At 38.6% G+C, this 25825-nt stretch overlaps 1 protein-coding gene and 1 non-coding gene across 2 annotated transcripts; one reads left to right on the top strand and one right to left on the bottom strand.

The window, feature by feature from the left end:
* Positions 1-1588: 1588 nt before the first annotated feature.
* RAB11A (RAB11A, member RAS oncogene family) lies at positions 1589-23848 on the bottom strand. The gene is made up of 5 exons (XM_053593016.1): positions 23663-23848; positions 14798-14993; positions 14387-14580; positions 12689-12769; positions 1589-3606 (listed from the first exon to the last, which is right to left on the bottom strand). The coding sequence occupies exons 1-5, from the start codon at positions 23700-23702 to the stop codon at positions 3467-3469; spliced, it is 651 nt and encodes a 216-aa protein (XP_053448991.1). The 5' UTR covers positions 23703-23848; the 3' UTR covers positions 1589-3466.
* Positions 23849-24143: 295 nt separating this feature from the next.
* On the top strand, positions 24144-24215 carry TRNAQ-CUG (transfer RNA glutamine (anticodon CUG)). Its single transcript has one exon. It is a non-coding gene; the product is annotated as a tRNA-Gln (tRNA).
* Positions 24216-25825: the final 1610 nt, after the last annotated feature.

Genomic DNA, 25825 nt, shown 5'->3' with positions numbered 1-25825 from the left:
TGGTAGAGTGCTGTGGCTTTACAGCTCACAGCAACCTCCAACTCCTGGGCTTAAGCGATTCTCTTGCCTCAGCCTCCTGAAGAGCTGGAACTACAGGCGCCCTCCAAACGCCCAGCTATTTTTTGTTGCAGTTTGGTTGGGGCAGGGTTTGAACCCACCACCCTCAGTATATGGGGCCAGTGCCCTACCCACTGAGCCACAGGCACCGCCCCCCGCTTTTCTTGAGACAGTCTCACTCAGTTGCCCGGGGAAGAGTGCTGTGGTGTCCTACTTGGCAATAATCTCAAACTCTTGGTCTCAAGTGATCACCTTACCTCAGCCTCTCAAGTAGCTGGGACTACAGGCACCTGTCAAAACGCCTGGTTAGTTTTTTTCATTTTTAGTAGAGACAGGATCTCACTCTTGCTCATGCTGGTCTTGAACTCCTGAGCTCAGGCCATCCACCTGCCTCAGCTTCCCAGAGTACTAGGATTATAGACGTGAGCCACCATGCCTGGCCTTGAATTCTTCTGCTTCTTGTTTTAGCCAAAATTGTCTAAATAGTATAACCTTTTCTCATTAAGGTAGAAGAGATTATTATAGTAATTTAAACCACTGAAAGCATCTATATTTTGTAAATACATGTCAGCAAAAATTAAAATACTCATTTTCCCAATGATGAAATAAATGTGACTAGCTCTGATGAGCAATCCAAACGCTTAAAAATTCTAACTTTTCTGTAGAATGCTTGATGACTTAAAAGATCTCTGGCATATAGTCACTGGCTAGCACCTCTTCTTACAATTTAGCATACTCAAAGCAATGGCTAATGATAACCTACCCTTACATAGTAACAACTACAATTATAAATCACAGATGGCACTAGAGAACAATGACATAAAAGTTTATCAAGGCACCACGGCTAACTGACTTTTCAAGAGACTATTACAAGTTAAAAAAAAATTAAAGTTAAAATAACTAAAAATCAGGCTTTGAGCAGCAAAATACTTCTAAACTGCCTTGAGCCCTGAATTTTCATAATATCTAAAAGCTTATTATTTCTTCCTTGACACATCTGTCTCTCCTGAGATATTACTCAAAATGAAGGCATTTGTTGAAATGCAACCAAAGTCATTTTCTAATACCTACTGTTTCTTGGAAGTCTCCTAAGATCCAACCATGTACAAGGCAACATTTAAGTCTACACTTGGTAAATATTCAAAGTTACTTTATTCATTTTCAATTTACTATCTAGCTTCTTTGTTTTTTCTTAATTTCATCTGTAAATAATTTACTAACAATTTTGAACAAAATAGAGATGGAGCCTTTCTTAAGTCTGGTGACATTGTTCTATATTAAAGTACATCTGGTGACACTGTTATGTATGAAAGTACAAAGACTACTTCCCTAATGTTTTGGGCAGCACTTTTTCTAAGAAAAGCATAATTGAACTACAGGTCTAAAATCAAAGTCAAATTCACACACTGATACCCCCATTCAATGTTTACTTAGTAATGCAAGGACCTACGCTCTTACTCATCAAGATCAAGTATTCCATTGCTGCATCCAAAGCACTTAAAGGAAAAATGTAATCTCACAACATAAGGAATAATCCCCCTATAACTGTTTATTAGAATGTGAATATATTTCCAAATCAATAACTAAAAAAAAAAATCAAGTTACAGAGCATGCATAAAATACAAAGTAGCAATTTACAAATAGATAATAGTATCTTCAGAACCAATACACTAAAATAATAAAATGGCTACAGAAGAAAACCAAAATGACTGACTACAGCAATGCCTTCCGTGCACCCCACACATCATGAGCACTGCAAAAGATAGACAATTAACTACAAAACACAGAAATCTAAGCAAGCCCACAGATACATATTTTTGGGGATATCCCACCATCCTGAATAGTATCACTGCAGTTGACACAAATTCCAGAAAACTGCAGAGTAAGTGCTTAATATTACCCACAAGAAAGTAAAACTAAATATTAGTGTGCACATTTCTGAATGAGAAACTAGTTGCTCCATTGATTTCAATAATGTAGTGGAAGAAAACTATTTCAAGTCTCTACAATGCCTAAATGCATTCTATTTAAACTCAAGGTACTATTTCGTTTTACATACTAAAAGAATACATGCCTTTAAGTGGTACCACTTGAGCAGAAATTAACCTCTCACTGTATTCTTTAGACATACCAAAACCAAAGATTTAACTGGACCATATTCCATAATATACTGCAAAACTCAAATATCAGCATTGTTAAAATAATTATTCATGTCTGCTGGTGGATATGGTGATAAAGTAGGTTGCATTTCACTTACTAAAGGCTTTTAAGACAAAATTAATACTTCAAAATTTGATACTACCCAGCATTAAACCAGTTATTGCCTAAGCAATAAAATGCCACGTAAGTCTACTGCTGGGAAATTAGATCACTTAAATGATTTGAGCTTTCTTTTTTTTTTTTGAGACAGAGCCTCAAGCTGTTGCCCTGGGGTAACAGGTAGAGTATTATGGCATCACAGCTCACAGCAACCTCCAACTCTGGACTCAAGCGAGTCTCCTGCCTCTGCCTTCCAAGTAGCTGGGACTAGAGGTGCCCGCCACAATGCCCGGCTATTTTTTGGTTGCAGCCGTCATCGTTTGGCGGGCCCGGGCTGGATTTGAACCCGCCAGTTCAGGTGTACGTGGCTGGCGCCTTAGCGGCTTGAGCTACAGGCGCAGAGCCTGATTTGAGCTTTCTGATTGTTGCAACAGAGGCATCTCAAATGGAATTCCACCAATCTCTCCAGTTCCTAGCTTTCCAGGCAGGACTGTTTAACTTATGGCCCCATAATTATACCACTAACATAACAATGTTTATTAAGATAATTCTTTTCCGGAAAAAAGTGCCCCCTTCTCTAATCAACTTTGATACTTACAAAAATTAAAAAACAAAATTTACTAAACTACATAAACCTATTAAGGCATTTTAGAAATTGACTTTCAGGATAATGAAAAATTCAAGCTTTCAAAATCCTGCTATATTTATAGGGCAATTTTTAGATTTGTGGAAATATACACTGCACTGAGAGAAGAATACGTATAAGCTGCTCTGTGGCAAAATGATAGCTTATCTCTAAGGTCTTCTTAGTTTGATTTGATCAAGACCAATAGGTCTGAGCTTCAAGTGATCAAGTTTTATTATGTCCTACAGTGACAGGCTTCCATGATGAAAAGTAAACAATAATTGAGGAATCCAAACATTCAGTTTATTAAACTAAGGCTAGTGAAGCCATAGCATGAAAAAAAGCTGCAGTCATTCGGGACAAGTGGATGATTTTATAAAGCTAAAATCAAAAGATTTAAGACATGGAAAAATTAATAAGAGGAAGTAATAAAACACAAAAGTGACACAAAAATTACAAATATATTTAAATCTCAGACCTGGGAAATGGACTATACACAGCCTTCTAGGGGAGAAGAGAAATGCTTTAGATGTTCTGACAGCACTGCACCTTTGGCTTGTTTTCAGTGGTTGGTGGAACATGAATAGGAACCACATTGTTGCTTGGAGACATGTCATTTTCACGTCTGTCTGACATCTGCTTCTGAGAAACAATACGATATATCTCTGAATGAAAAAAGAAACAGCAATACTTGGAGTGAATAACCCATCAATAGTTAGTAGAGAAGACTCAAAGAAGAAGGAGACAAATTACATGAAAAGACCATAAATAAACAAACTGAACATCAGAGAATACATAAATTTAAAGTTTTATTTTCAAACAGCCACTGATTAGTGTCAACCATTATTTTAATGATTTCCCTTCAGGTAAGAGAAGAAACAAAAGGTTTTTCCATTTCAGCGAGTAAAGTATGCCAGTCAAATAAACCTTGGCTTAGATGTAATCTAAACTGTCAGTGTTTTTTTCAGTCTACCTTTACCCAAAAAAAAAAAGCCTACACACATGGACAATATACTACACACAAAAAAAATAAATAAATCTGCACTATCAAACACATTAGCTATTTTTCCAGGCTGTGTAGGGACAAGTACAACTTCACAAACATGCTAAAATCCCAAAGGACTCTTATAAGGGAAGAAGGAAAACATAATGTGTTTACTAGTGACCTCCTCAACTAAAGTTAAATTGTAAATAAATAATTATTCGAAACAGGCAATCTATGCATACTCATTTTTTTTACACGACACTCATCAAAACTAATTTATTGCCCACTTCATTCACTAAATGTTAAAACTGTTAAGTATCAAAATCGTCTGCTTTATTCACTGCTGTACTCCAATATACACCACAGTAGATATTTGATAAATAACTAATTGGATGGGGCAGCACCCCTAGCTCAGTGGGTAGGGCGCTGATCACATACACCGAGGCTGGCAGTTCGAGCCTGGCCGGGGCCAGCTAAAACAACGATAATAATTGCAACAACAACAAAAAATAGCTTGGCGTTGTGGCGGGCGCCTGTAGTCCCAACTACTTGGGAGGCTGAGGCAAAAGAATTGCTAAAGCCCAAGAGTCTGAGGTTACTATAAGCTGTGATGCCATGGCACTCTACCCAGGGTGACAGCTTGACACTCTGTCTCAAAAAAAAAAAAAAAAAAAAAAAAAACAAAGTAATTGGATGACTAAATGCCACTAAATTCCTCCACATTCTTTCTGTATTTAACAAATTTTATTTGGCATTATACTAAACTGCCTAAAAGTAGTTCCCTCTGACTTAGATTATAAACTCCATTAAGAATAGAAAATGTATCTTGTTTATCTTTATTTTCCTAATATTCTCTGGAAAAAAATACCCACAAAAGAGAATTATTAAAAAAAAAAAGGAATTCTAAAAATGAGACAATTTGACATGATAAGCCCCCTAATATGACATGGTCCTAGAAAGGACACAATATATTCTTGCCAAAAATGTTCAAAACAAATTTATTAACAAGGAAACAATCAGATAATCTCAGATTGAGATTGGGATACATGTTTTAAATTTGTGCTGTTCAATACATAGCTACCTATTATATAAATTTAAAATCCAATTCCTTAACTACTAACTATATAACAAGGCAAACTATGGCTATCTATTTGACACCCCAGATATAAAATAATTCCATCAGTACAAAATGCAATTCTGGATCTAAAACTCAAAAAACAATCTATAAATGATGTTATTAGTATACTGGAGAAATCTGACTATGTACTGCACATTAAATTGTGTACAAATGTTAAAATTTCTTGGATACGACATATGGTATTATGATTACATATGAGAATGTCTTGTTCTTAAGAGATAAAATGCTCAAGTTTTTAGTAGCAAAGTGTCACAATGTCTACAATTTACTTCCAAAGACTGGAAAAGGGGTGGGGGGCAAAATGTAAACTGATGATTCTAGAAGAAGGGCATGTACCCACATGGATTATTTGGATTATCATTGGATTATTTCTGCAACATTTGAAAAAAAAGGACAATTTAAATTAATTTTTAATTAAAAGATAAAGTTTCAGAGTAAAAGACAGCAGAAATATATTTTCAAAATGCCCAGAGAACATTATCAACCATTGTATGCATATAATGTATGACCATCATTTGGATCCTATTTAAACTGTAAAAACAAATTTGAGATAGCAAATGTTAATCCTGGGGGGGCGCCCGTTGCTCAGTAGTCAGGGCACCAGCCATATGCACTGGGACTGGTGGGTTCAAAAGCAGCCCGTGCCTGATAAACAAACAAACAAACAAAAAAATAGCCCGGCACTGTGGCGAGCACCTGCAGTCCCAGCTGCTAGGGAGGCGGAGGCAAGAGTTCAGAATACTAGGATTCTACTTTTGGTATGTCAGAAACTTTCCATAACAAAAAGTTAAAGAAATGTATTGATTGAATTGCTACATTTTCTTTAAATTGAGAACTAATTTCTCTAAAGTTTGATAAATAGCAGGCTATAGTTAACTGAATATGTAAACTAACAAAAACACCGACAGAAATCATACATTTTGTTATACCTTTTTGGGAGAGAAGGGTAGCTAAAATTTAGTCTGAGAAGGTTGGCAGTGGTTCTAATGTGAAAAAGCATCAAGGAAAAAAACTAATTTACCATAAAGACAAGCTACTGACCAAAATTAAAAAACAAAAAAAAGATATGGAGTCTTTAGATTCTCTCCAATGAAAAAGGCATGGGATGGGATTACGTCAAGGGTAAAGAAAAGGGTCTCTGATGACCCTTCAGTCATCAGAAGAGTGGATAAAAATAAAGATAATTATTAACTTCATTCTTTATGATTTTATTATCCCAAATTGGGTGGCTCTTCAAGTATAAATGATTAAATGTGTGACCCCTCCAAGCTTTAACTTCTTTACAAATCGTTCTGAAGATTGTTAGGGGAACCAAAATAAAACAATGCAAGTTCTTACATAAAAAAATATATATACATAATTGTGGAAGAAAGGTAAAAGTACACTTCTCAGAGAACATAGACAAGTAAATAATTAAAGAGATCTCATTACCAAGCAAGAAATTTGAGCAGTGTTGTGTAACTGCCTCCAAGAACTGCATACTGTTTTTTTAGAGATGGATTACTGCTGTATTTACTCGTCACCAAAAAGATGTCTGCTAATAAAAACACTAATAAGGTAATAAAGAAAAAAATTGGGAGAAAGTTTTCTTTCAGATATGACTGGCTTTAAGAAGCTCCACAAACAATTTAAGAACTTAAGTCTTTGTGTCTGGGTGTTATCACTTAAAAAAAAAAAGATAAGAAAATAGGAAGCAGATACCTTCTGTCTGATTAGAGGTTACTGGGGGAGGGAGAAGTGGGATTAGTAACTTGCTAAACCAGATGTAGTTCCCTCTTTCAAGGGCATGTTCTCCTGTGGAGCCAAATGAATGTGATATACTAATTCCTGTGCAGTCCCTATGCAAGATGTCCAAAAGTTAGGAAGAAAAGGAATCTGCTTTATCATTCAGATCTCTTATGGGATATCTAAATATAAAATAAAATATTAATATAAGATAGCTTTAACTATAATGAAATATCGCTAAATAAAAAGTATATATGCCATGGATGGAACTGGAGACCACAATCTCAAAGTGAAAGTATCTAAAGAATGAAAAAACTCCACGTGTACTCACCATTAAATCTGTACTCACCATTAAATGTGCACATGTGCACAGAGGGAAATGTAACTCAATGAAAATCAAACAGAGGGAAGCAAGAAGAGGGGATGGGCAAAAACTTACCTAATGGGTACAATGAACACTCCCTGGGTGACCTACATACTTATAAACCTGATTCAAGCATTACAAAAGAGATGCATGTAACCAAATAAACAAATGGACATATGCCTAATCTCTACCTAAGATAAGTGAATCAAGTAGCAAAGTTAATTTTAAGGAAGTTATATGCAACTGTTCCAAATTGCAGGGAAAAAGATGAGTTAAAATTCTTAAGTCCCTCCAAAAACTGTAAAAACAGCTGAGGCCGGAGTCCTTCCACTACAGCAACTAAAAGCTTTTACTTTGTTAGATCTCTTCAAACTGCATGCTTACCACATAACTTTCTTGAAAGTCAAAAAATACTCCAATTTGAAATACTGACACATATTTAAAGGACTGCCACATGCCAAGAACAAAACTACGATGGCCCCTAATTAAGAGTCTCCCTCCTCTAATAAAATTAAGACCTTAAAACTTTAGCTCCACTTTAAAGTCAATATGCTAAGTAAATTAAAATTCTTTCAACAACAGAATTAAGAATTTAGTCTTTACACTAAAAAACTTGGACTTATTAATTACATGGAGAAACCTAGCAGATGTCACTTTAACCAAGTGATCAAAGTTAACATCACAAGTAATGAATAAAATAAACCAATTATCATGAGTCTCTTGATATGATGCACTTGAAAACACTTCCGCAGTGTTCCTGCCAAAAGTGCAAACCCAAATTGATGGACATTACAAAGTAACTGGCCTGTACCCTTCAAAAACATAAAGGTCACTCAATAAACAAAAGAAAGACTAAAGAACTGTTCCAGATTAGAGACTGTAAAAGAGACGACAGCTTAGTGAAATTCATAATCTGATCACAGAACTTCTTTTGCTAATAAGGCCACTAATGGAACAACTGGCAAAATCTGAATATGAACAAGGTCCATAGTTAAAAATTGATGTGGTTTAACTCTTGATTTTGATATTATACGATGGCTATGAAAGAGAATGTCCCTGTTTTTTAGGAAATAGTACACTGAAAAGTACATGGGGGGGCATCTGCCACTTAACTCTCACACGGGGCAGAAAATAATATTGTATATATTTAGAAAGAGGGAGAAAAAAGGATAAAGCAGGTATGGTAAAATTTTAACATTTAAGGAATATGGGTAAAGGGTACTTGCAAATTCTCAGTACTATTGTAGGAACTTTGCCTTAAAAATCGCCAAAATACAAAGTTAAAAGAAAAAATAAGAAGGGACAGAAAGTATGGATTAAAAACACCACTTTGTGAACTTGAGGAGGAAAGGAAAAAAAAGCTGCACTGAAATGCAGAGGCTAAGCAGTCTACCAGGTTCACACATGTATTAGCTAACTGCCTCTTAAAAAACATGAGTAAAATCATCTCCTGGAGTCACTGTCAAATTCATGGATGTTGAGAACATCACAGATCTATTTAAATGAAGTTAATAATGTAGATTAATTTCTTAACACATAATTTTACAACTTAAAAATTAAAAAGCTAGAGCGGCACCTGTGGCTCAAAAGAGTAGGGCGCCGGCCCCATATGCTGGAGGTGGTGGATTTAAACCTAGACCCAGCCAAAAACTGCAAAAAAAAAAAAGCTATTTTTTCTTCCAGCAGTATCAAAATACAATGGAAGTGCTCCCGTAATATGACATAATATTTAAGGTAGAATTAAACCTAATGAGATTACTGTTCTCTTTGCTGTTTCTTCTATGCATTAGTAAGCCCTCTGGTATAGAGGAGGAAGAAAGTTTAGAAAGCTTAGAACAAACATCCTAACACCAGCAAACAATACAGATGTCTGCTACCATATGCAGTGATCTCTGATCCCACACATCAACAATGAGGGAGAGGGCTGGGGAAATAGTGAATACAGACAGGAAAAATGGTAATAAGTAAAACTAGGAGCATTTTCTCTTCAATCAACAATTAAGCAATAACAAAAGCTCAACCTAGAACAGCGGTTCTCAATCTGTGGGTCGAGACCCCTTTTTAACAATGAAAATACACTGCAGCATTAGGGAAGGTTGAGAACCACTGATCTAGAATGAATTTTAAGAAAAATGGCCAAATGTTCTTTCAAGACAAAACAGCTCAGCTTTAAGTATATATCATTACTTATAGATTAGCTCATGTTTGAGTGAATCAGAAGTTCAATGCACAAAATGACACATATAATATAATAGTTACTGCAGATGGAAGAGTTGGACTCTCATCTTTACTTACTATCAGAATAAATGGGCTAAATACTAAGATTAAAATAGGCTAGAATTATACCAGAGGAAATGTAGTGGGACATAAAAAAAGAATCCCAACAATTAGGGCTAAAAAGTTTTTTTTTTTTTTTTTTTTAAGTGGAAGTGGATCACTATTTTTATTTTTTATTTATTTTTTTAATTTGGCGGGGCTGGGTTTGAACCCGCCACCTCCGGCATATGGGACCGGCGCCCTACCCGCTGAGCCACAGGCGCCGCCCAGGGCTAAAAAGTTTTTTTAAATGAGATTTTTCAGAGGCCTTAAGAGACTCAGGTTATCAATGTGATTTAACTCACACATTTTAAGACACTCTAGAATCTAAGATCAAGGAGGTTCAGTGACTTTAGTTACAAAGGAAGGGAACAAAGTGGTAAACAGTAAAACTTTGGAACTCCTGGGTCTCAATCTAGTACTCAACCTTTTGACTCAATAGAATCCACCCAACTGGTTCTAAAGAAAAAAAAGTAGACATACTACATATTTAACCAAATCATGCTTATATGAAATAAGCACTGAGACTTGACAGATAGTCTTCAGTCTTCTTTTTTTTTGAATTTTGCTTTCAACTGGCTTTCACTCATCTTAGTTTCAAGTTTTGTTTTTTTTTGTTTTTTCTTTTTAATTTTCTTTTCTTCTTTAGTGATTCTCTTGCCCTTAGCCTCCCAAGTAGCTGGGACTACAGGCGCCTGCCACAAGGCCTGGCTTTTTTTTTTTTTGGTACAGACGGGGTGTCATTCTGGCTCACTTCGGTTCAGGCTAGTCTCGAACCTCTGAGCTCAGGCAATCCACCCGCCTTGGCCTCTCAGAGTGCTAGGATTACAGGCATGAGCCACCACACCCCACCATCTTCATTATCTTTTGAGACAGCATCTCACTCTGTCGACCTGACCCAACAGATAGGATTCTAAAGGAAACCTACTCTGTTCCAAAGACTGTTTATCCAATCCTAGAGTCAGTTCTTTTACTTACTATTCTCCTGTTAAGAGAAAACAATTCTAATTAAATAGGTATGTATATTACCAATATATTTTTAACAAGACTTTTTCATGCCTTAATTGCTATTTAGTTACTAATTTATCAAATGTACCAGGAGAGCTAAGTATTTTACAGGCACTAACTCATACTCATTTTTGGAGTCTAAAGCAGATGTCTCAGTGACAGACCATTCCATTCTGTGGATTACAGAGACAAACCTTTTAAGTTACAAGAGTTAAGTCTAATTATTATCCAAGGTTTTATAAATAAAAGCCCTCTCTCAAAAAGGAAATAACTAGGCCCAGGAATCCCAGTAGTTCAGGAGGCTAAGGTGGGAGGGTGGGAGGATCATTTGAGGTCAAGAGTTCAAGATCAGCCTGGTCAACATAGCAAGACCAGTTTCCACAAAAAATAATTTAAAAGTTAGCCAAGTGTAGTGGCATGTGCCTATAACCACAGATATTGAGGTAAGAAAATCTCTTAAGGCCAGGAATTGAAGCTGAAGTAAGCTACAGTAATAATGCACCACCGCACTCCAGCCTGGGCAAGGGGGCAAGACCCTGGCTCTTATTAAAAAAAAAAAAGAAAAGAAAATTCCTCAAAATATATTTGAATTTCTAGGACTAAGTTAAGGCCAAAAAAGGCTAAATAACTTGCCTAAGATTATAATGCTAATAATAAGTGGAAAAGCCAGACTAGAACCAGGTTTGGCTTCCAAATTCATGTTCTTAACTCTCAGGCTTTATTCTCTACATTTTTACAGTAAAATAAGACAATATTTTAAACTAAAAATCTGTTCACCTCAAATGTAAGTGCTGCCTACAAAGAATGTTCAAATTTGTTACATTATAATTAGAAACTCATTTATTCAACCATTTCTCCATACAGACTTCTTACAACAACCCCCCTTAAGACTGTACTATATGTATTAAGACTATATTCTAAATCATGAGTTTTTTTTGTTTTTTGTTGTTGTTTTTTTTGAGGCAGAGTCTCAAGCTGTCGCCCTGGGTAGAGTGCTGTGGCATCACAGCTCACAGCAACCTCAAACTGTGGGGCTCAAGCGATTCTCTTCCCTCAGCCTCCCAAGCAGCTGGGACTAAAGGCGTCTGCCACAATGCCCATCTGTTTTATTTTTTGGTTACAGTTGTCATTGTTGTTTAGCAGGCCCAGGCTGGGTTCGAACCCACCATCCTTGGTACATGTAGGTGGCGCCTGGCCGACTGAGCTACAGGCACCGCCTTAAGGGTTTTTGATCTAGGATTTTGCTTTATCTCCTTGGCTGGAGTGCAGTGGCACCATCATAGCTCACTGCAATCTCAAATTCCTGGCCTCAACCAATCCTCCCACCTCAGTCTCCCAAAGTGCTAGACTACAGGTGTGAGCCACTAAGCCCCACCCATGAGTTCTTAACATACAATTTAAAAATACTTAAACACTGCATCAAAGTACTTATTAGAAGATTAAGATTAAATTCGCTCTTATTCTGGTTATTCTAATAAGCCAGAATAAAAAGAGTTAAAACAAATAAAATATTTTCTTATCCTGGAGGTTGATCTGGTCATTCGCATTCCAAAACAGCAGAATTTAGTCCGTGGTTCCCACTATTTTGAACTTTTCTACATGTAATAACTGGCTGACTTTATCTACAAGTGACATCCTTATTGTATATAAAAAAGAGAATTTTATTTTGTTTTTTTCACTTAAATTAAAAAAAATTTTTCTCCTATCCTTTTCTTTACTGAATTTCATATTTTTTTTTTTTTTTTTTTTTTGCGGTTTTTGGCCAGGGCTGGGTTTGAACCCAGCACTTCCAGCATATGGGGCTGGCGCCTTACTCCACTGAGCCACAGGTGCCGCCCTCTTTACTGAATTTCAAAGGGGCATTTATATATTTCTATAGCTGGGATCTCAATTTTTACCTTATAAATGTACATTTAAACATTACTTTGTGTTTTTGACCATGAAGTATGGAAAACACAGACTAAGAGAAGTAAAAGAATTATTTTCAAATTATTTTTCCCACTGTAAATCAGATAAACTAAAGTTCAATAAGCAAGAGTTATAACTAATTTTATACTCTAAACATTTCTTGCTGTATGTGTAAATAGCTCTCAAATGATAGCCATTCTCAAATGCTATGACATATTGTTTAGTTAATGATTAATTTCTTTAAATTACCTTTCTAAAACTTCCAATTCCCATTTGGTATAATCCAAAAATGCCAAGCCTTACCTGTTAGAATTGTCTGAAAAGCAGCTTCTACATTTGTAGAATCTAGAGCAGATGTCTCAATGAATGACAAACCATTCTTTTCTGTGGGAAGACACAGTAACTTCAGTCTTATCAAATTTTAAAACAAGGGGTGTGATATACTCAAGCTCTTGAGAAAGATTTTAATAGATTAAATGTGAGAAATTATCATTGGCTTATTAATTAAATATCTATTACATATAAATACTATTAGTAATGAACGACATTTCTCAAAACACAGTAAACTTATCAAATACACAGCTATTTTCGTCCCTTACTATCATGCCTATCAGCCACATGATTAATCACTTAGAATTCTGTAACTAAGGCTGGACATCTGTAGCTCAGTGGTTAGGGTGCTGGCCACATGCTCCCGGGCTGATGGGTTCAAACGCAGTCCAGGCCTGCTAAACAAACAAATGAAAAAAAAAAAAAAATAGGCTCAGCGCTCATAGCTCAGTAGTTAGGGCACCGGCCATATACACTGAGGCTGGCAGATTCCAATCTGGCCCCGGCCTGCTAAACAACAGTGACAACTGCAACAAAAAAATAGCTGGCGCATTAATGTACACAGCTATGATCTAATACTAATAAAAAAAAAAAAAATAGCTGGGCGCTGTAGCAGGCACCTGTAGTCCCAGCTACTTGGGAGGCTGAGGCCAGAGAATCGCTTAAGCCCAAGCGTTTGAGGTTGCTGTGACACCACGGCACTCTACCGAGCGAAACATACGGAGATTCTGTCTTAAAAATAAATAAATAAATAAATAAATAAATAGCAGCGTGGTGTGGCAGGCACCTGTAGTCCCAGCTACTAGGGAGGCTGAGGAAAGAGAATCACTTGAGATTTGAGGTTGCTATCTTATGACACCACGGCACTTCACCGAGGGTGACAAAGTGAGACTATGTCTCAATTAAAAAAAAAAAAAAAAAAGAAGAATTCTGTAACTCTAAAAAGATTAGCTGAGTGTGGTGGCATGCCTATAGTCCTAGCTACTTAGAATAGAAGGCTGAGATAGGAGGACTGCTTGAGCCCAGAAGCTGGAGGTTGTAGCTATGATCACACCACTGTACTCTAGCCCACACAACAGAATAAGATCCTGTTTCTAAATAAATAAATACTTCTGTAACTCTATTATTTGAAATAGAGAAACTAAAAAAACGGAAAACTAAAAAACTCTTACAGAAAACTATTCATAGCATAATCACTAGTGCAAGGGCAAAACTTTCACTGGCTAAGAATGTTAGCTATTGCCTTCTAGTACATAGTCCCTACCAAAACAGGACTGACAAATCCTCTCTCAAGCAAAAAAAATTCTAACTCCAAAGCAAGGGCATCCCTGTTGATCCCTGACACTCCCCGGCCACTACTTCACAGATCTGTATAGAGCAGCCTTGATAAAACACACAGACATGATGGAAAAAGAAAAGAGGACGCACAATGTTTATATTCAACTTTTGGCCAAAAACCCTCAAAATATTAGCATGTTAATAACTCAAAGTTAAGCAACAAAGCCATACAGTTGTGACAAACTTTCAAAATAATAATTCTTATAGGGTATTCATGTTTACTTTTCTGAAACTATTATAACCTATATGCCCTCACTGAAAGGCATCAAAACTATAAGACTTAACAGTAATAAATATAAAATCACTGTAAATATGAAATTCACTATCACTAACCTGCAAAAGCTCTTGCTTCATCTGTAGGAACTGCCCTGAGATGACGTAAATCACTCTTATTGCCCACAAGCATGATAACAATGTTACTATCAGCATGATCTCTCAGTTCTTTCAGCCATCGCTCTACATTCTCATATGTGAGATGTTTAGCAATGTCATAAACCAATAAGGCACCTACAGCTCCACGATAGTATCTGAAACAGAAACATATTATTTAGTTTCAGAAAACAACCACAAGATGGAAGCAAATAACAAGAACTCAAAGTAAGGATTTATGTCTTTTAAAGATATGTTTATAAATCCCTAGTACTGGAATTCTTAAAAGAAAAAGAAGAAACAGCTCCTTTTCCAATGCCGAAAGTCAGCTTAATGACAACCCATTTCACAGAATTTAAAAACTATGAGACTTACGCTGATGTTATAGCTCGGTATCGTTCTTGGCCTGCTGTGTCCCATATCTGTGCCTTTATTGTTTTCCCATCAACCTGGATGCTTCTTGTTGCAAACTCTACTCCAATAGTGCTCTTGCTTTCCAAATTAAACTCATTTCGAGTAAATCGAGACAGGAGATTACTCTTTCCAACACCAGAATCTCCAATAAGGACAACTAAAAAGGCAAAGAACTTAATGTCAGATGAAATGAGACAGACATATTCAGAATAATAGCATGTTACCAGGTGCAGTGGCTTATGCCTGTAATCTTAGCACTCACTCTAGGAGGCCAAGGCAGGTGAAATGCTTGAGCTCACAAGTTTGAGACCAGCCTAAACAAGAGCAAGACCCTATCTCTAAAAAATAGCCAGGCGTTGTGGTGGCCGCCTTTAGTCCTAGCTACTGGGAAGGCTGAGGCAAGAGGATCGCTTGAGCCCAAGAGTTTGAGTTTGCTATGAGCTACCATGACACCATACCAGTCGATCCAAGATGACCAGAGTGAGAGACTCTGTCTCAAAAAAAAAGATAAAAAGATGAAAGAATAACACCATGTTTTCAACAGAGTAAAGTTTGATTTCAGAGTAAATAAAGCAGAAAAAGATGGGGTATTTTTAAAAAGGGATGGGAACAGAGATCTGAGTAGACCATGTTCTTGACCTTTACTAATCAACCGAACCAATTTATTCTTTAACCTATTTCTACCTGCATAATGACTTCCATACATCATTTGCTTAGCATAGATACAGTACCCTGCCTTAAACAAGCAGTTTTAATCATAGGTGCACTAGGCACTAATGACAGGCACTAACTACCATCAATGCTGTAACAACCTCACTACCTCAGAAGGTAATAACTTCAAAGATAAATTCTAAACTAAAAGAACAGTTTGGGATGAGATGCAGTGGCTCATGCCTGAAATCTAGCACTCTAGGAGGCCAAGGCCAGAGGGTGATTTGACCACAGCCCAGGCAAGAGTGAGATCCTATCTCTACTAAAAAAAAAAAAAAAAGAAAAAATTACCTACATATGCATGTGCAAGAGAAGGCACACACCTGTAGTCCCAGCTACTCAGGAGGCCCAGGCTGGAGGATTGCTCAAGCCCAGAAATTTGATGTTGCAGTGAGTTACGCACTGCATTCTAGTCTGGGGTACAGAGCAAGACTCTGTCTCAAAACATAAAAGAACAGACATGAAAACAACAAAGGATATTAGTGGGTGGGAAAAAAATATGCTCTACATAATTTCATCAAAGACTGGGTATAACCGCAGGACTGACACCTAGGCAAATTTGAAACACATTTAACATAAGAGGTATAAGGTTTATAAACTTTGCCGTTCAGATCACAGAAACTACAATGACCTTTAATAGCTGCATTTATGAGATTGGCACAAAGGTACAGAACACCCCGCCCCCCAAAACCCACCCTACTAAGGATTAACAGGGGCTCTAGGAAGCTAATTAATAATTCTGGCATGCTGTGAGTCAAAGCCAAAGCAAGGAGAGCATACACTTTCACTTAAGACCTCATGATTTAGGGCTCAGTGAGTAGGGTGCTGGCCCTGTATACAGAGGGTGGTGGGTCCAAACCCAGCCCCGGCCAAACTGCAACAAAAAAATAGCCAGGCGTTGTCGTGGCACCTGTAGTCCCAGCTGCTCGGGAGGCTGAGGCAAGAGAATTGCCTAAGTCCAGGAGTTGGAGGTTGCTGTGAGCTGTGATGCCACAGTGCTCACTCTACCAAGGGCGGTAAAGTGAGACTGTCTCTACAAAAAAAAAAAAACTCATGATTTTTTAAAGAACAGGTTTTGATTAGATGAATTTATTTCCTGTGATTTCTATAGCAGGCAGTTTATTTACTAACTACCCTGTTAGTAAAATAAGACAGTGTCTTATTTTAAGGTGTGCTCCCAAAGATGCGCTAGGTCTTATTTTCAGGGGACGTCTTATCTTTCCTGTAAGTAGGTCTTATTTTCGGGAAAACAGGGTAAATACATAGAGACTCCAGGGTGATAGTACACTTATGAATTTCAAAAACAATGGGAAAATAAGCAGTACGGGTTGTTTTTTTTTTGTTTGTCTGTTTGTTTTGAGACAGAGTCTCAAGCTGTTGCCCTGGGTAGAGTGCAGCTCACAACCACCTCAAACTCTTGGGCTTAAGCCATTCTCTTGCCTCAGCCTCCCAAGTAGCTGGGAAACAGGTGCCCAGGACAACGCCCGGCTATTTTTTGGTTGTAGTTGTCATTGTTGTTTGCCAGGCCCAGGCTGGATTCGAACTGGCCAGCTCCAGTGTATGTGGCTGGCGCCCTAGCCGCTTGAGCTACAGGCACTGAGCCAAGTATGGGTTGTTTTAAGGCATTTGCTATCTAAATTTAATGATCAAAATGAGTACACAGGTTTATATACAATCTGAGCTAGACAACTTTTTTCCTTTGTGAAAATTTTTATTGGCATTTCAGGAAACATTATACTTCTACTGTAACTACTAACCCTGCCTCTTACCTATATAAATTAACTAACTGATTTAGACACCAGGATTAGAAAATCGAGCATATAAAAAAAAGCCCAAGGAACAAGACCACCCCTTATTAAAGAGACTGAGATTTGGTGGTATGGTAAAGAGGGAGATAAAAACTGAGAGAACTCACTACCCTCTAGTCACAAGGCAAAGAGAGTCAGTCCATAATGCAGATTTAAGCTGGCCTCTGGACAGTCTTGGAGGGAGTATCTTTCAGGCTTCCTCAATCATCTGATTCGGCAAGAAATCATCCAGGCAGCAGTGACTCCATGCAACACAAAGAATAGTTATATCTAACTATATATTCACTAGAGAATGTCAAAGGTGCCACGGCAAACACAATGTATTAAATGCTTTCATTTGGATACAAGGCAAGATCCCAAGGTCATGAAAGTACAAAAATGTACAAAAATAATACACTTTCAATTTTATAGGATGATTAGTTAATAGTGAGTATGTTAGTTTCCAAGGTTCACCATTCTGGATGTGAAGTCAAATCCCAGTTTCAGTAATACAGTCTACATATTATACACTCACAGTTGCTTCTTAGTACAAGAGGCTGGATTTTCCACTGAGGAAATCCATTGAATCCTTTCAATCACTATAGCCCCACACTAGCACTGCAATGTAAAAGCCTAACTTCAGGAAGGAACAGGTAAGAAGAAAAAACCCAAAAGGTTAAAATACTTCGGCTTCATAGGCACTCTCATATCAATCCCTGATTCAGGAGCCAGACTGTAGTTTAAAGCCAAAGAATGCCAAAGACTGAATGTGAGCAAGCCATTTAGATGACAATACCTTTGGAAAAAATACCTTCCACCTCCCACAGAAACTGCAGCATTTTCCTGTTTCAGTTTCCTCCCTTCGACCTCCACTTTAACTTAGATTATGCTCATTATCACAGCAATCTCAACTTCTTAATATCATCATAGATAGTGAGGGAACTTTTTTCTTAATGTAACCAATTAATTTTAACACTGTAAAAAATAGCACTCTAATCAGAAAATAATTCAAAACTCATGAATGTTTTATATAGTATAAAACAGTTATCTCAACTAGACATGGACGAGATTGCCAGAATTAAGACTAACAACTTGTTAAAAGATTCTATCTTAGATGACAACAGAAGATTCTGGTTCTAATAAGAACAGTGCTGCCAAAAAGATGCTGAGAAATGACAAAATAAAGCTGTTTCTTTCTATTTAGTTACCAAATGAGAAACTAAAACAAATTGGGTTACATTTAGGTTCACCGAAAACAAACAAACAAGCAAACAAACTAGAATGGAATTACCTTGGCAACATAAGAGAATTTATTGGCTATTACTTAAAAGCAAGCCAATGAAAAAACAAAAATAAAACTTCACAGACCTTTCTCCAGACACAAATTTAAGGATTTTCTAATCAAAATAGCTTTCTTTCAGTAAGATGACAAGTGCTTTTTTAAAATGTAAGAAATTGATCACATCCTATAGTTCAAGAAAAGAATCTATAGTGACTTTCCTAGACTATAACTAATACCTTACAACACCTCCACTTAAGCATTTTATAACTAGTCACCTCTATTTATACACACATACACACACTAAGTAGCAAACATAAGTAACAGCATCTACACATTGAACAGCTGTAACAGTCCTAACCTGACGACCTTTATCATCCCTTGGTTAACCTCTCTACTGAATTTTAAGTATTATCTTGAATACCTGATACTAAATTTAATCTTGTGTATATCCCAAATATCAGGCAGCTAACTGCCATAAAAGCAGAATATACATAATAATTATCCACCATTTAATTAAAATTTCTACCTCTTCAACCATATTTAGTTTTATACTTTTTCTCCTTCAATGACTTTACTGGACTAAAATTTAATTCATTACATCAAACACTGTATGTCAGCACTAAAATTATCACCTGAAAGAATGACAATTTTCATACTGGTTTTCATAAACTTGGAGATGTTTCTACTCTCTCAACTACCTTGACAATCCAACCTCACCAAAAGTCTTTTTAATACAAAATGTATTCAGTACAGCTCAAGTCTTCGTGAATTCTTCCAGATTCAGCAGAATCTGAGTTGCTCAACTGAAAGTTGTGATGATGCAAGGCAGCAAAGTTCCTACAATCATTTCTACTGACGATCAGCTGATTGTTAATTACTACTGACCTTCAAAGACACTGGAAAATGCCTGAAGACTACATATCCAGGTATTTTCAGAAAATGTGACTTTGGACTGTTATCTACCACACAATATTTATAAACAAGAGCTATGACTGATACTTACCTATGTCCCACAAGGCCTTAACCATATTGTACGTAAATACTTACAGAACTAATGTTTTAAAATAGAAAGTCAAAATTTTTAAAATAAAACACCTCCTCACTCAAAGTCTTAGGGTTAAGCTTAACTAAAGATTAATGTTCAAGAATACTTAATATAGAAAAATTGTCTAAATAGATCACTCTATCCATCAAAATATCTCTTCATTTTCAATTGGTTAGAATTACCATGGGCTGCGGCTGTGGCTCAGTCGGCAAGGCGCCTGCCCCATATACCGAGAGTGGCGGGTTCAAACCTGGCCCCCACCAAACTGCAACAAAAAAATAGCAGGGCGTTGTGGCGGGTGCCTGTAGTCCCAGCTTCTGGGGAGGCTGAGGCAAGAGAATCGCTTAAGCCCAGGAGTTGGAGGTTGCTGTGAGCTGTGTGATGCCACAGCACTCTACCAAGGACCATAAAGTGAGACTCTGTCACTACAAAAAAAAAAAAAAAAAAGAATTACCAACAAATCCAACAAACCCTCAACTATTAAGTTTGCTAAGTAAGCCTTCTTCAAAGCAGAGGTAGTAATCTATCTCAGTGAATAAATCTCTACACAATTAAACCATCTTAAAATAAAATTATTCTTACTTCACTTTAAAATGATTGTTTAAGCACTTAAGTAAAAAAAAAAAGTGACTCATATCCTGTAAGAGCTTTAAAAAAGTAGAAATCCTTAGCAGAATCCTTAATACCATTATCCTATAATAAACATTAACATATACAACAAAACTAAACGATAACCTATCAAAGTACTAAACACTTCAGAAGTTCTTGGCTGTATGTTTCTTTACTAATATTTAAGTGCTCTTATAACTGTACATAAAATTTAAAGTTCAAAAAACTGACAAAAAAACCACAATAACTTCTTTCATATTATTACTATTTGAGCCCTCCCAGAAGTTAAAATTTTTAGTCTCATTTAATTCTCGAAATGCTCCTGAAAGGCAAGTATTATTTCCTTTTTATAGGTGAGGGAACTGAGATTCAAAAAATTTAACTTTCTCACAGGTTCTGTGGCTGTCTGCAAAAGAAATTCAATTCAATTAAAAAAATTTTTTTTTCTTTGAGACAGAGTCTCACTTGGTCACCCCTGGTAGAGTGTTGTAGCATCTTAGCTCACAGCAACCTCAAACTCTTGGGTTCAAGTGATCCTCTTGCCTCAGCCTCCCAAGAAGCTGGGACTACAGGCTCCAGCCACAACGCCTGGCTATTTTTTAGAGACAGGTCTCATTCTGGCTCAGGCTGGTCTTGAACCTGTGAGCTCTCCCAAGGGTTGGGATTACAGGCATGAGCCACCATGCCCAGATAATTTTTTTTTTTTTTTTTTGGAGACAAAAATCTCACTCCGTTGCCCCTGGCTAGAGTGTCTTGGCATCATCATAGCTCACAGCAACCTCAAACTCCTGGGCTCAAGAGATCTTCCTGCCTCAGCCTCCCGAGTATACACAGAAGTATAGAGGCAGGCACAGCCCAGCTAATTTTTCTGTTTTTTAGAAACAGGGTCCCACTCTTGCTTAAGCTAGTCTCAAACTCTTAAGCTCAAACAATCTACCCATCTAGACCTCCCACAGTGCTAGAACTACAGGCATGAGCCACCATGCAGGCCTAAAAAAAATTTTTTTTAAGTTAACTTTCCCAAGATCACAAAACAAATAAGCCCTGAGTCAGGACCTGAACCCAGATCTACATGATTACAAGACCTGTGCTCTCAATCATTGCTAGAAGAATGGTCAAATCTCAAAGTTAAAATTCCTTAAGCCAATCCAGAATAATTAATATTCTTAGTTTAAAAAAAAAAAAGGCTTCATTCCAAACCAAATACACTGATGGTCTATCTTGTTCTATACTGATTACTTCAAAGGGAGCTAGGAGCACAGGGCCATTTATTTTTCTTTTCTTCTTTTTTTGAAACAGATTCTCACTATGCCGCCTTCAGTAGAGTACCATGGTGTCACAGCTCACAGCATCCTCAAACTCTTGGGCTTGAGCAATTCTCCTATCCCAGCCTCCCAAGAAATTGGGACTACAGGCACCCACCACAACACCTAGCTATGAGTGCCACCCCCAATTTATTGTATTTTTAAAACAATTCTTTTAATGAATAAACCCCAAAGTCTTAAGGGACCCAAGTAATTTCACATCACCTCAGATGTGTCCATCAAACAGTATGCAAATTAACCCAGGTCTCTAACAGTATCTGCAAAATGAATTAAGTACAGTTTTCTCTGTAAATGACTTTCTAATATGGGGAGAGGGTGGATATTGAAGGTATTCATTCTATATAACAGAATATTCTGGCTCAAGAGCAATGATAAGGGGATAATCCTTTTTAAAAAGGAATTTGTTTTGTGAAGTTTGGATTTGGTCGAGGGGCTGCACTTGAGGATTTGGAGGGCCACTTGTGATCTGCAGGCCCCAAGTTCCCAACCTCTGGATAGCATCACCTAGAATACCAAGATTTACCATGTTTCCTGTAAAGTCAATCTTTCTTAGTACGCAATGGCAAAGTCAGGAACAGTCACTGTGCTTATTAACATTCTTTTTTAAAACTCCACCCTCTACAGTAAAGCTTTAATAGCAATGGCTTCTTCCTCAATGGTAATGATCTTTGTTCAGCACACTACTGATGGCTACTCTCCCAATTCAGAACCAAAGAAAGAGCATTAGAGTGAAGACTGTGTTCACTGAACAAAAAAGCATTTATTGTACTCTTTACTCACTGAAAATTGTACCCTTTATCTTTGCTGATTAAAAAAAAAAAAAACTATCTGGATTCCTTCCGGACTCAACCAATAAACAATTCTTTCCATGCTCTCCCCACCCTCCAATGTTTTGTCCAAGGACAGACACTACATGTTTCCCTATTTTTTAATAAATATTTAATATGACCAAAACAGTGCACAATTTCCCTCCCACCCCCGCCTGTTGGGAAAGGTATGTGGCCAGCTAGGGCTCTTCCCTTCCTGTTGGATCCTCCCAGTGCTGCAGCAGGAAGCAACCAGTCCATAGAGATAAAGCAAGCTAGTATTTGTGCAGCGCACAACCTTTCCTGCTCAGGAACTGGGCCTTCAGGTCTGGCAAGGATAACAGCCACCACCCATCCGCAACCCCGTCTCACGAGCGGGGTAAAGAGTTGCCCTGAGTTGGTTGCCACTGGGTAGAGAGTACAGGAGAAAAAAAGACTAGGTGGGAAATCATTATCACCCTGCCGGGTCACTGCGACAAGTGCGTGGGTGACGGACAATCCCTCTTGCACTCCCTCCCACCAACCGGGTCGCAAGAGAGACAAGAGAGTTCCAAATACAATCTGGTGAGGGAAGGTAGAAAAGGAGTTGCCGGTGGGGGCGTGGGACGGTTCGGGAAGGTTAATGAACACAAAAACTGCGGGGCAAATGGGGGTGGGGGTACCCCGGCTGGCTCAGATTTTAAGAGGTCCTGGAGCCGGAACGGAAGAAGCTGACTAAGAGAGGCGGCGGTCCGAGTGGAGGAGTTGTGAGGAGATGCAGAGAGATTCACCCCAGGCAAAGGGGGCAGACAAGAAAAAGACCTGTAGTGGGAGTCTGCACCGAAGGAAAGGCCAAAAGAAAAGGAAGAGCTCATCAGAAGGGCTCAGGGAGGAGATGGGAGACAAGAAGGGTGTATACTGAGGGGGAGGGGGCGCCCAGCCCTAAAAGACAGATGATAGGAGAGCTGAGAGGACACAGAACCAGGGGAAGAGAATTAAACAATTTGGGAAAAGGTAGTCGCCAGGAGAAGGACACACAGGGAGGGGCTCAGAAGGCTAGCGAAGGCCTAGGAGAGGTCGCTAAAAGACCGGTATGTGGTGGGGAACCCCTGTCTGGGGGGTGCGGGGAAGAAGAAGCTGACCTGGGTGGGAGACGGCAGGGCGAACCGCACGGAGAGGCAGGCCCCTTTCGGTGCAGGCGTGCCCGCAAGCAGGTCCCCCGGGAGTGTCCCAGGCCCCTGACCGGGGACTCGATGGAGACTGCGAAAGCCCACGGCCTCACCTTTAAAGAGGTAGTCGTACTCGTCGTCGCGGGTGCCCATTGCGCGGCCGAAGAGTGAAGGGGAGGGAGCAGCAGTGGTATCTGTGGGACCAGGGGGCGTCGCTGCAGGGGTAACCCGAGCGCCGAGCTTCAGCTGCCGGTCCGGGTGAAGAGCCCCTCCCTGCGCTGCGCCACTTCCGGCGGGCCCCAGCCCCAAGGGGAAGTACTTCCGGGGGAGGAGCCCTCGCCCGGAACCTGAGAGGTGCTGTGTGCGCCGGAATAGCGTCGTGTTCGCCTTTAAATTTCCACCCTTAAAGGAACCTCAAAGGGAAAACTGAGTCTTCACTTTCCAGCTGGCCAGTTTTAGTGACTTCTCGCTCATTTCTTGAACAACCACTCCCGGTAGTGGAGCACAGGAGACTTGCTTCTAGATGGTGGGCTTGTGGATGGGGGCGGGGTTCCCTAACGATTAGAGCGCCCAAGGCGGCCTTACACGCGTGGCGGTTCCATGGTGTAATGGTTAGCACTCTGGACTCTGAATCCAGCGATCCGAGTTCAAATCTCGGTGGAACCTGTTCTGTTTCTGCTTTTTTCTTGGCCATATCTTTAATCATTTATTTATTTACTGAGTAATTGAACAGCCATAATATATCTGGCCTTCAATTAAATGGGGTGGAAATTTCGTGAAATATAATCTTTTGCCTTATGAAGACCTTTTAAAATTTCCCCTACACTTCGGCACTGTCTGCCACCTGTGGATCTCCAAATGAGCTTCTTTCACTTTGCCTATTTTAGCCTGGGTCCTCTTACTCAAACCTTAATTAAGAAGCGTCAGTAAAACCAGTCCTTTTGCTGGAACTTTCTATCTCCAGCTTCATTCTAGGACAAGTGCTTTTCTTTCCTTCTATCCAGAATCTCTCATATTAATTCCAATTGACATTCAAAGAGCTTCGCCCACCTTCCTCATCAAGATTCATCAAGAACTTGAATCCTATTTGTAGGCCTCTAAGCTAAGCCTGTTTATATAATTATTTCACACGCAGAACAAAGGATGGCAATTTCTATTTTAACAGAACGTGGATAGTAAAATTCAAGCGATTTGCCGAATACCATGCCGCAGGGACCCTCTGTACTTAAAGCGATAGAAATTCCAGAAAGCCTTTACCACTTACCATCCCACAGCTACCACCTGTGTGCAAATTCTGAATTTACACTTTTGGGCAAGAGTTCCCTGATAGCCCCCAAAGATGTCCATTTCTCAATTCCAGAGAATTAAGGCTAATTAACTGATGTTAAAATAAAAATATTTTCCTAGATTATCTTGGGGAGCCGGATGGTAGTGGTCTGCAGTGTGTGGGTCTATGTAAACGTACACCGGAAAGGACGGGGAGTTGAGAGGCTAAAGAAGCTGACAAATTCAGTTTCTCAGAAAGAAACATTTAGCAGAGACTTAACAGAAGCGTATCTTAAGTGGACATTTCGTTATTCCTAGGTTTTATTTACCATAAAGAAAGAGTATGCATGCTTCTGAAGGAATTTGCTTAAGGGCAAGATTTATCGTAAGTCACCTTCGAGCATTGGTTCTCAACCTGTGGGTCGTGACCCACAGGAACTGTATTAAAGGGTTGCGGCATTAGGAAGGTTGAGAACCACTGCCTTAGAGGCAGTTCCAGAACTGGGGTTAATTAGAAGTCAATATGGGAGGTTAGCATCCAAGATGGAGTTGCTTTAGTCTCCGCAGTTGCCATAAATGTCCTTAAAAGTGGAAAAGGGAGGCAGAAAAGGTCAAAGTGAGGTGATGTGAAAAGACCTTACCCAGCACTTGGTAGCTTTGAAGATGGAAGAGCTCTTGGCCAGGAGCTAGGAATCCAGAGGCTTCTGGAAGGAAGGAAAGGCATGGAAATGGATTCTTCCAGAAGGCCCAGAGAAGGAATGCAACTCTACAGACACCTTAATTTTAGTCCAGTGAGACCCTTAACAGACTTCCAACCTACAGAACTATAAATGATAAATTTGTGTTGTTTTAAGTCACCAAGTTTGTGGAAAGTTGTTCCAGCAGCAATAGAAATATAGTGCCATTTTCAGTGCTTTCTCTGCCAGTATAAAGTGACAAGAGATTTGTCACAGGCTTACCACTGGCCTGTGCATGTGGTAAGCATCTGAATTGGGAGAGATGTGTGACAT

This window comes from Nycticebus coucang, chromosome 6, assembly GCF_027406575.1.
Source record: "Nycticebus coucang isolate mNycCou1 chromosome 6, mNycCou1.pri, whole genome shotgun sequence".
Classification (NCBI taxonomy): Eukaryota; Metazoa; Chordata; class Mammalia; order Primates; family Lorisidae; genus Nycticebus; species Nycticebus coucang.
The sequence above is the reverse complement of the archived record's forward strand: the minus strand, read 5'-3'. Positions and strand labels throughout refer to the sequence as shown.